Below are 12914 nucleotides of genomic sequence, written 5' to 3'. Positions count from 1 at the left end.
CCAACAGGTTGCACCCCCCTGTCCAGCTGTCTCTGGCTGTGTCCGTCTGTCTGTACCTACGGAGACGTTCGTCTGTCTGTCCCTACAGACCTCAACTTAGAGAAGCATTAAATCACCATTCTTGGCTTTTATGCTATGTATGTGAGGACAATGGAGACTCCTAAACTTTCTCTGTCAAATTTACAGTACATGCTACTGTGTTCTTTCATTTGTTTCACTTACAGTAGAACAGCAATGTGCAAAAACATACAGTAGAACTTCGTAATTTAGACGAATGTGCGTAAGGTTAGACTAGTACTTGCATTATCCTACCATTATTATCTATATCGCCTCTTATGTTGGAGCTGTGAGTTTATAAACCAGTAATGAGCAATTAGAATCTCGCCATCTGCTTTGAAAGAGACCAGTTTCCCAAAACAATCTCAGGACTTATGCAAGTAGGATTTCATTGTGTTCTCGCCCACTTTCACCGACGATATTTTTAGCGGTAGTGCTAATATCTACATATTTAAATACGTCGATGGTAATAATTTTCCTTTACTGTTCGCATTTTTGAGCTTTTATAACCCTGCCATTATGTTAAGATTTTATGACCGCTTTTATGTTTGGGGTTTAAATAAACACACAATTATTGTAATTGAAATATTTGGACACTTTGGTTGTCGCCTTCTTATTGTTTCCAAAATGGCTAGCCTTTTTTCCAGGAATATGAAAACATATGAATATGGAAACATCTCATTTTAGAGCCAACGTAAGTGAAGGTTTGGCAACTGTATGGGAAAGTTCCGCCAGAAATCTGAACAAATCTGTCAAAAGAACCCCACACAACACATTTGTATGCAAAGTGGGTACAGGATTGAGCATAGCAGTATGTTTATTGCATGTTTACCATTTAATCCGACCAAATTATACAATTCGAAAAATCATACAGTATCAATATGAAACAAGGTTAACTGATTTTGAAGAGATTTCAAACACTAAATGGGGTCAAATCGACCTCAAACATATTAGGAGTGTTAAGTAGTAGTAAGTGATTTCCTACAGCTATATTTAAGCACATCCCCTTATATTTAACCAGGTCTGGAAACATCACAGACGCTGTGCATTTCTACCGATTTCTGTCGAGTTCTTTTGAGAGTGCCTTGTAATCCTCAAGAAATGACCTGTTATCAGCATCAGATGATTCCATATAGGGACACATGTCAGTGATGTATTGATTATTCATACAGATTATTCAAAATTAAGCAAACTGATGAACCACATATTGTTGGAGCCATAAAGTTCTAAAGTTCTAAAGAAAGGTCTGAAATGTGTATTATGAAACTGAAATGATGGTGACCTGTGTCTGGTTCAGACGATCAGAACACCAAGAAACACCGTTTTCAACCTTTCTCACTTTCTATTTGATCCGAATTACCCCCTTTGATTTTGTTTTGAGAAACATTCATCTTTGCTTCCATATCTTCCATATCAGTCCGAGGTGCTGAATGGGTGCCAGATTGTATCATATTCCTCTCATTTGCCTTGGTGATGACCTGGCTCTGAGTGTGAGGCCCCTGAGCCTCTCCGTACCATAATGTGATTTGAATCCTGAAACATTTTACAGGGATTCAGTTCCTGAAGGCATGACTGTTACCGTCTGCACGTTGTTGGCAGCACCACGGCCATATTGTACATTTTGTACATCCCAGGAAGAAGAGTCAAAGGAGTCTTATCTGAAGTACCTTAATCTGGGTAAAGTGAGAAGGTATTTAAGAAGATTAACCAGATATATAGACTAGAGTTCAGGAAAGTTTCTAGTAGAAATATTACAAGACCATTTTGTTAATAGTACATACTGTGGTGTCTGTGGAAATGTATTGTAGTTTCCTTCCCTGCTCATTTTAAAAATGAATCCATTAGGTTAGTGATGTGGACTTTCTTTGATTGCATGGCATAACAGAATATAATATTGAATATATTTTGACTGTCTGGAGTAGGGTGCGCTCGAGTCTGCATTGTGTTTACTGTGAATTGGACGCTGAAACCAAATTAAAATATTTACAGTTGGTAAGTTGGTAAAAAAAATAAACTAGGCCTATTTATGATATCTGTATTGAGATTCTGTTGAGATTTCTGTTTTGCTGCAAGTGTCAAGAGTTGAAGAAATGCAGGGATTTTTAAAGCGGTTATGCTGCTTGATAGATTTCCTCATGAGGCCTTTCCAGAGAGATGCTATGGGAGCCAGTTGTATTGCCTCAGCCCTCAATTAACTACATCCATCCTGACTGAACCATTTAAGCGGGCACTGTAGTTAACGGGAGACATAAACAATGACGAATGGACCTCCATGTTGTGATTTATGGAGAGTTTACTGTGGGCTGCTTTACTTTGTTAAGTGCATTATCCAGCTTGGAAAACCACAGAGCTTCAATGTGGGAAGCAGTTAATGGTGGATTTGGGCAAGTATGCTCGTCCTGCAGTACATGGGAATACTGCTCCATCTTTCCAGTGGTTGTAATAACGAGGCGAGTGCTTCTGTGTTCATATAGGCAATTATCCATGCTTGGGTGGAAAATAAGACTCTGTAAGGCAGTCTGCATCAAGCCAGGGCCAGATTATTCCATATTCAAGCCAGGGCCAGATTATTCCATATTCAAGCCAGGGCCAGATTATTCCATATTCAAGTCAGGGCCAGATTATTCCATATTCAAGTCAGGGCCAGATTATTCCATATTCAAGTCAGGGCCAGATTATTCCATATTCAAGCCAGGGCCAGATTATTCCATATTCAAGTCAGGGCCAGATTACTCCATATTCAAGTCAGGGCCAGATTATTCCATATTCAAGTCAGGGGCAGATTATTTCATATTCAAGCGGCATTAGGGGAGACCAGGGATCACACTTTTTACTCACTTGTGACTCACTCAATTTCAGCACTTCAACATTAGTGCAACCCATTAAGTCTTAGGTAATAGTATGTATACCTTTTATCCTCTCGCATTAATATAATTAAAAGTTATAAACTCACAAAGACAACCTGTCAAATTTAGTCACAAAAATAAGTTTTAAACATTCATGAATATTGTAGTCACCAAATAGGTTCTACATTTGTAGAAATGTGAAATATTTATTACAAAGATGTCAAATTGTTTAAATTAAAGTTTTATGACCAACCTTTCATAGCAAAATTCTCAATGAGATAAGGTACTGCTTAGGTAAAACCCCACATGTATTTGATGGACACAACCAGAAGGCAGATTTCAAACGTGTATAGACATTAATTTTAGGTTATAGATTTGAAATACAAATTATATGTGATAACCATCCACAACAGTGCATTTTTGCTAGAATTGTAGCTAGTGACCACATTGTAGCTGAACAAAAAAAAAACCTATATAAATAAAAGCCCTCCCTTTACAGCTTTTAAAGTTTATAATGAAATGTTTGAAGATGAATTAATAGCATGAGTTGAAATGTTACTTTTTGATATGAGAAACATTAACCCTCCCTCACTTCAATGATATGTTGCTTATTCATTAAATGACTTCATGAAGTGAATTCTGACCACAAAACTGAACATTTTGATACCAAGATATTTGTACAGCGCCTTCTAGGGCGCGAGATATTAGCAGTGTGACAACCATCTCCTCCCGTACTTCAGATTTTTTGCCAGTGCTAAAGCTTCAATAAATATTCATATAATAAGAGGTGAGCAAGGGCTGAAACTTTTGCTGAGTCGAGAAATTTTGGTAGGTATCCACTGAATTCGTGCCCCGAACATTGCGGTTTTCATACGGGTATATGTAACAACCAAACACTTTTAGGTTTTCGCTTAATTAATAAATATATGCACATATTAGAGCAAATATTTTTCATTCAGAAAGAAGATGCATGTCTTTGCTATGACTATACACCATTGGTACAGTTCTAGGACATTCCTGGTGATTACAGTTCAGCCGAAAATAGCCGGAATGAAACAGCATCCGAAATTGTTTTAATACAAGTCAAAAGTTAATGAATCTAGCAAACATCAATAAAAAAATGTTTTGGTTTTGAAAGTTGGTTTAATATCCTTTTGGAAAAATCCAGAAATGTTTGGGTTCTAATCGGTTAAAACCAGCAATGATGAGCATTAGGGATGCAGCAGAAAAGTCAGCTGGACTGGTTCTGCCTTCTAAACTGCGAATAAGGCTTCTACCAGCAGAGGGCAGCATTGAGCTCATTTCTCAGTCCGACACAAGCAAAAACCTAATGGTTCCGTAGAGTTTCACATTTTCTAAACGGACTGGGCTTTGTGTGGGAACTTCACACAGTGTACAGTAAATCACTGACTTGAGTTTCAGGTGTGATTTATATTTCCGGAGCTACGCCCCCCCCTGACCTTGAAACCCCTCTGCATTGACCCCTCCGTTGCACTGCCTACGCGCTCTGATACCGTTACCGGTGCGTCATACATCTGCTGCATTCATATAATATTACAGCATAGCCCAGCACTGCGGCACATCAGGGGCTTCTGTGCAACTCACAACCCACCCACCACCCCTCTGAGATCACCCAATCTCACCAACGCACAGGGAGGCCGGAAGTGTCAAACATCCGTCCGTTTGTCTGTCCCACACTCTCTCCCCTGCTGGAACCAGCCCGGCCCTGTCCTGCACTCCATTCTGCACAGCCTTCAATCTCTATGGCCATGTGAGTCATGGTGTTCACATGCACTGTTTCTGCTTGTCAATCACAGGTTGTCATGACAGCTAATGTCAGAGCTCAGGCTTACACTAGTACACTGGTACTTACAGTAATACAGATAGATCTCAACATACATTTTGCTTAAGGTTTTATTTTATGTCCCACAGAAATGTATAAATACTATACCATGATTATAAATTATGCTGAGCATATCTCCCTGTGTATGCTTTCGTTTACATTATGAATCATTTGTATTTACCCCAAACTACTACACAGACCACTGCACCACAATTTAACTGTGAGCGCACATACACACATGCACACACACTCACTCACACTAACACACACACACTCGCACTAACATACACACACACACACACACACACACACTAACATGCACACACACATACAAACATACATACTAATTCACATTAACATGCACACTCACCCAAACATACACACACTCACAGTCTCACACATACACACACACACTAACATGCACACACACTCACTCACTCACACTAATATACACACATATTCTTTCACATTAACATGCACACACACTCACTCACACTAATATGCACACACTCACACTAACATACACTCACATACTCACTCTAACTTGTACACATACTCAGACTAACATACACACTTACAGACCATAGTGTGTACAGAGAGACCATTGTTCTATAGTACCACAGGCTTAAACATTTTAGAAACAGACCATGTCAACATAACATATAACAATACAGCATATACCAATTTTATTAAACTCAATTATGAGAGCTAGAGCTCTAATTAATTTACATGAGCTGTTTACAGGATGTTAATTAAGCCAGGGCTATCAGTCACACACGCATACACACACACACACACACACACAGTAGACACACAACACATGACCACATACACAGGTATCCACACACAAACACATACCCACAGGACACACACAAGCACATATACACACACATATGCCAGAAAATGATTCCTGCATGACTCATAAAAATGAGAGGGCACATATTATTAATGATGTCATAACATAAATAAACCTCTTATTTAGAGCATACAATGGATTACAAATCTTTCAAATAAATGTTTGGGAAATATGTATATGGTAAATTAATTTAAAACGTTGGGTAATTATAGGTTTGTTATATTACAATGCTTGTCACGTGTTCAATAATATATTAAATATATACTGTATTTGTGCAATACATCTTCTTCAAATGTAAATGCATTTTAATACAAAGATGTTTGTATATTGGAAATATTTATTTTTGCTATGGGACTCTCAAAAACACACAAACATACTGTACATACACACACACACACACACACACACACAGCTGAAGCTCACAGCTGGGAGGGTAATTGCCAGGGAAAGCATTTGTTTCTTGAATAAAGACCCAATCTGCGTAATTTAAAATAGGGGCGTGATGGTGACTGATGCATTCAGCAGCTTCCAGCAGGATCTCCTACTGCAGGAAATCTGAGCTCAAAGCCTCCAACACTTTCACCACCCAAAATACCGGATACATGTTCCGTCTCTGCTGCTTCAGTTCTACACACACTCACACACTCACACAGAGTCACGCACACACTCACACACGCACACACACACTCACACTCACACACACTCATGCACACACACTCACACACACACACACACACTCACACACACACACTCACACACACACACACACACACACACACACACACACACACTCACGCACACACACTCACACACACACACACACTCACACACACACACACACACACACACACACACACACACACAAATAGAAACACGCATCTTCTTTCCATCTTCCTGTATTCTCAGCTTCTGACTCAAAGAGGAGAAAATGTCCCTCTGAACATCGCACAGGTAAAGAGGACTGCAGATACAATTCATCAGTCCAATACATTCACCTTTTCTCACAGAGCACACAGAACATGTGTATGCATCTTTTCTCACAGAGCACACAGAACGTGTATGCATCTTTTCTCACAGAGCACACAGAACGTGTGTATGCATTACCTTTTCTCACAGAGCACACAGAACGTGTGTATGTGTGTATGCATTAGCTGCAAACCATAGAACTGTTAACTACTATCGCATATTTCACATTGCCAAGGACAGTAAAAATGTATATTTCAGAACAGACCACACAACTGACCATTCAGAATAGGTACACAATAGAGATCATAGGGCCTTACCTTCTGCTGCCCAATGGTGTGCGCAGCTGCATTGGCAGGGAAAGTACTGAAGTGTACACATTATATTTACAGCAAATAACCATGGCATAGAATATAATATTTACACTCTCAGAAATAAAGTTACGAAAAGTGCCTAAAAAGGTACAAATGCCTATTGCTGGGGTGACAGCTGAGGCACAAAAATGTACCTCTACTTTCACTTTATTTCTAAGAGTGTAGAGAATAGAACAGTCATGTACACTTAAATGTTTAGAGATTCATACCATAGTGTGCACCTAACATTTTGAGAATATTACCATTGTGTACACTTCTGAATATTTTGGGAATTGTGCCATAGTATATACTCTTATAGCTTTACTCTTACAGTACCACATTGTACCACACTGCGCCCTTCCAGCGAATGGTACTGGATGAAGTTTGGACACACTGTACTTTTGTAACCTGACCACATATTTACAGACTCACATTACAAAGCAATTTTACAACAGAGCTGTGGGAGCTGGTTGAACATTAGCTCTGGCATACATCCCTCAAGAGCCACCCAATGTCCGCTTTCAGTTTATATTCAAACCACGCCTCGTGTCCCCGTTCCCAAACCACAGTTTACATTCAGAGAGTGTGTCGACAAAAATGTCTTCAGAGAGCAGCGATACGTATAGATACACAACTCTTCCCTAATGTATATACAGCGATACAACTGTGACATGTGCAATGTACAATGGCATAACTACCACACAGAAGCTTGATGCAATAAGAACATTCCATTACATGATATTGTCACGGCAACGCACATTATTTTATAAGTCCGGCCATATGAAATCAACAAGGGAGAGGAAATATAAATGACATGTCTTTTCCCAAAAATTCGCAAAAATCATCTTGGAACTGTGATTTCCACTCCGTGGTGAGAGCAATGCTGCTTCTCCTGTGCTGTGGAATATGTGCTTGGCTGTCGGTTCGACTCAAAGTCCTTCATAAAAGAACAGAACAGCAGAAGAGGAGGTCCATAGTGAAGATTAATGCAACAAAAATCACAAAATGTTGATCCGGCCTGCCTCAAAGCAACCAAGCTGATGAGCCATCACATCAAATAGCAAATATGGAAATCATTTTCTTCACATCAGCTCAGTACTGTCCTAATACACTCACACAGAGCCTTTCCTTATGCTCAGATCTGACTGGTAACGATTTCAACCCCTTATTCCAAGAAAACCAAAAAAATAGGTCTTTATTTTAATGGGGGAATTTTAGCAGAAATATTCAGTTGTTGCTGTTGTAAATTACTGGTCAAATCTGTCATGATGAATGCCCCTTAAATGCAACTACTGCACATGTTGCTTTAAAAGGTAAAACCAGACCACAAGGAGCAGAAAAAAATCACAATTCTTCCCCCGATGTTCAGTGCCCATGTCCTTTTCACACACTGAACATATCTGAGTGTGCTGTCTGCAGCAGAACGTTGTTTTTGAAGGTTGCTCTGCAGTTCTGCGTCTGTAACCTGGCTCTGTTCTGTTGTGCAGGGACAGAGAGCCCTGGATTGATGCTAATGAACACGGGTCAATCGTAAGCAGTTTACTCTGAAAGGTGATTTAGAAACTCAAACTGAGACTGCATTTCCAACGCAGACATGCTATTTGTGTCCTGCCACTAATGGGGGTACTTCATAACTCTTCATATTTATCTACATATTTATCCAGATTTGGTCACAGATATGTGTTTTAGTATAGACAGTTTATATTTGAGAATTATTTGCACTGCATGGATGTTTAAGTACTTAAGTCTTATTTAAATGAAAGCCCCTCAGGAGTTTTTATGAGACCATAATCTCTAAAATAAAAGTGCAAATCCAACATTTACCCACCATAGTCCTGAATCAGAGCATAAACTGGCTCCATTCACCACAGAAATGAGTCGAAAGTAAAGAATCTGTTTCTCCTCACAGTAAAGAGCTGGCGGCTCAATTCATCACAGCAATCATCCCGAGTCTGCTAACCACAGTGACGAGAGAGGCTCCATTCACCAGAGTAATGCTGTAGAACCTCTCTATTCACCATAGTAACGGCCCATTCTCCATGGTAACGAGTCTGAGGACTGTTACCATGGTGAATGTGGCATTAGCTGATGCTTAGCTGACCCTCACATGAGCGCTAAGCGCTAACATTGCCAGTCCTGAGGGCCTAGCCCTGCTCCCACCTCAAGCTTGTTATGTTAGCGACAACAGTCATTTTGTGAATCGGTCCTCCATGTTTTCAAACTCTCGCTCTGCGTTGTTGAGCGGTGCTGGGGCAGTTTACTGCTCGGTCACAGGCAACATTCAGCGCTGGGCTTCCAGCTGCGCTGCTCTGTTGCACACAAGATTATTTTATCATCTGAAAATGTAGGAATTTCAGATCCGTGTTCTTGGAGATCTACGTTTCCGTTTTCCCCTAGTGTTCACACTCACACTTCAGTTCTTTCCTGTCTAATATGTTCACACACATGCACTCGAACACATTGATACAATCACAGTCTCATCTGTTTTCACTCAGTGGCATACTTGCTTAAATTCTCTCTCATCAATATTATCACAATCACGCACCCACACTCAACTGTGTTTCAAATGCACAATATTCTCTAAGACACCCCCCCCTCCCCACAGACTCACACACACACACACAGTAGCCCAGTATATCCACACACACACACACACACACACACACACACACACACTAGTCCAGTATACACAGGCACACACACACACACACACACACACACACACACTCCCAGTATATCCAGGTACACACACACACACACACACACTCTAGCCCAGTATATCCAGGGACACACACACACACACACACTCTAGCCTAGTATATCCAGGGACACACACACACACACACACACACACACACACTCAAGCCCAGTATATCCAGGGACACACACACACACACACACACACACACACACACTCTAACCCAGTATATCCAGGTACACACACACACACACACACACACACACACACACACTCTAGCCCAGTATATCCAGACACACACACACACTCAAGCCCAGTATATCCAGGTACACACACACACACACACACACACTAGCCCAGTATATCCAGGGACACACACACACTCTATCCCAGTATATCCAGACACACACGCACACACACACACACTCTAGCCCAGTATATCCAGGTACACAGGTGAGGCCCGGGCCAGGTTCTGCAGTAGTGTGTGGATCTCTTTGATGTTCAGCCTCATGTGTGGCTCTCTCTGCCAGCAGCCCAGCATCAGGTCATACACCTCCTTCAGACACAGGCGGGGCCTCTGCAGGACACGTCCCTGCGTGATGCACTCAATCACCTGAGGGAGCAACGCAGGGTCAAAAGTTAATATTCAGTCATGTGATCTTCTCTTCATGCGCAAAAGTTTTTTGTTTCAATCACCTGGATTTACTCATAAGCTTCAATTCAGTGAAACCAGCTGGCTGAGTTTATGGGTGGAGGAAAGACATGGCAGGACTTTTACTTTTTGCCCCCTGGACTTTCCACCTCTGGTCACACACTAACAAACTGCGGAGCATTTAAACCAACTGACATTCTTCCCGCTGGATCACCTGACCCACCCCAAATCCCACCCCCAGGCATCACTAAGAAGACACAAAGGCACATTAATAATCATTAAGTGTTATCTTAACCAAGGGGTCAGCAACCCTGGTCTTGGAGAGCCGCAGGGTGTGCTGGCCTTTCTTTTAACCTGATCAGCAATCGATTCGGACCCAAGAAACCAGGTGAGGTGAGTTAACTGTGTGATCAACTGCTTCCAATTAAGGAAGCAGTTGCTGATCAATTAAGTAATAAGTAACAACTAAAACCAGTACACCCTGCGGCTCTCCAGGACCAGGAGTGAGGACCCCAGCACACCCTGCGGCTCCCCAGGACCAGGAGTGAGGACCCCAGCACACCCTGTGGCTCTCCAGGACCAGGAGTGAAGACCCCAGCACACCCTGCGGCTCTCCAGGCCCAGGAGTGAGGACCCCAGCACACCCTGTGGCTCTCCAGGACCAGGGTTAAATGATAAGAAGTGCACTGCACAGTTGATGCACTGCACAGTTGATGACAGAGTCCATTTACTCACAAAGACAAACGTGTTTCTGCTGTTGCACCAAATCGCCTGTGCACACACATGCACCACTATTCAAGTATTTGATATTCTGAAACATGCACAAGCATAAACCTTGCCCATCGACAATGGTGAAGTCTACCAGCAAGCGATCTTTCGATCCTACATCTCCTGTGGTTAAACCAAAGAGACCTATGTGTCATGTGCATAGTGACAAATGTTGGGGCGTGTTTAGCTAAACCTACAGTACTGTGCAGAAGTCTTAGGCACCTGTATAACATTCTGTACAGATAAGATTCTTTCAAATATAATTCAATGAAAGGTCCTAAATAAATGTACTATACATTTTACACTACATTTTAGTCATTTGGCAGAATAGTTCAAAACTGAATCAAATCAATATTTTTTGTGACCACCCTTTGGTGTTAAAACTGCATCACTTCTCTGAGATAGCCAACGCTGTCCTGCAGTTCTATAAGACAATCAGCAGGGAGGCTGTTCCAAGCATGTTGGAGAACTTGCCACAGTTCTTCTGCAGACTTAGGTTGGCTCCTTGATTGAAAGTTTTTATGTAAAAAGTAGTCAATTGCTTCCAGTAATATGTTACTTTTTAAAATTAAATACGCAAATGTCTCTCTAAAATTAAATATTTTGGAAAATGAATATTTGGAAATCTCAAATGTGTTCTTTTATACTAACAGACACAAAAAAATAACCATATATATAATAAAGTCTAGGGTGCCTAAGACTTCTGCACAGTACAATATATTTGTGTCAAACTGTAAGTTACAGTTGCATCGTTTGCGGTCAACTATCATATCTTTCAAGGTCAGCGCGTTTACAGAGAAGGGGGAGGGATAAACAGTGTTGTGGTTTGAGGATGTTTGTTGCTGCAATTCCTCTCTTGACCGAGTCCAAAATGACCTATTGTACCTTTAACAACGGGAGCGTGGATAATCAGCTAAAAACGTATGCTTATACTATATGCAGGGTTGTTTTTGGTAAAATGCAACACAAATAATTCTGTTGGCCAAGTTAAATAAGTACCTATATCAGCAATGTATATGTGATGCTAGCCAGATGACTAATTTGGGTAAAACAAACTACCTAAAGAGAAGCTAATTCACTTTTTTCCTCAATTTAGTAAATTCAGAACCTTACATTTCATTAATGGCATTTGGCAGACGCTCTTATCCAGAGCGACATACAGTTGATTAGACTAAGTAGGAGACAACCCTCCCCTGGAACAATGCAGGGTTAAGGGCCTTGTTCAAGGGCCCAACGGCTGTGTGGATCTAATTGTGGCTACACCGGGATTAGAACCACCGACCTTGTGTGTCCCAGTCATTTACCTTAACCACTACGCTACAGGCCGCCCTGCGCCCACACAAACTATGCATATGTCTTATCAATGGTGTTCCTACAAAAGACAAGGCCATGTCAAGGAAGGACAGTGACATAGTTTATTCCATTCCTAAAGTAAATGTGAAAATGTTCCTCACAATACCACACACTATAACTCAAATGTCCTAAAATGTATCTAAAATGTGTGGCAAAATTGATGCGAGGGCAGATGCAGTAAAGCAATAAAGATCCAGCGTCAGGAACAAAAGTTCTTGTGTATGAACGTTGTAAACATTTGCGTTCCTTATTCGGAAATTATTTTGTTAACACTAGAATAGAAGATTTCCATTAATCTTACTAGGTTCTGACTAGCTACCAGCTGTTCCAAAATATAACTGGTCAAACCATATCAAGCTGGGAGCTGGTCTGAGCTGGCCGACCAGCTAAGCCATGTCAAGCTGGAAGCTGGTCTGAATTGGTCAACCAGCTACCAGATGTTTTCAGTAGGGTAAGTAAGGGTAAAGGGGGAGGGTTTGGAGTTGGAGATCACGGAAGAGGTTATGGATAGTGGAGTAGGGTTAA

General features: G+C 41.1%; 1 protein-coding gene across 2 annotated transcripts in view; it reads right to left on the bottom strand.

Moving 5' to 3' along the window:
* Positions 1-4799: 4799 nt before the first annotated feature.
* Positions 4800-12914, bottom strand: part of LOC133141765 (BDNF/NT-3 growth factors receptor-like) — a 72358-nt gene continuing 64243 nt past the window's right edge. For both annotated transcript variants that reach the window (XM_061262475.1, XM_061262476.1), the window contains one exon: positions 4800-10229. In XM_061262475.1, coding sequence (XP_061118459.1) covers positions 10044-10229 — 186 coding nt within the window. In that variant the 3' untranslated portion in view covers positions 4800-10043. The remainder of the gene's footprint in view (positions 10230-12914) is intronic.

The sequence above is a fragment of the Conger conger genome, chromosome 12, assembly GCF_963514075.1.
Source record: "Conger conger chromosome 12, fConCon1.1, whole genome shotgun sequence".
NCBI classification, from domain to species: domain Eukaryota; kingdom Metazoa; phylum Chordata; class Actinopteri; order Anguilliformes; family Congridae; genus Conger; species Conger conger.
This window is presented reverse-complemented; position numbering and strand designations above follow the sequence as displayed.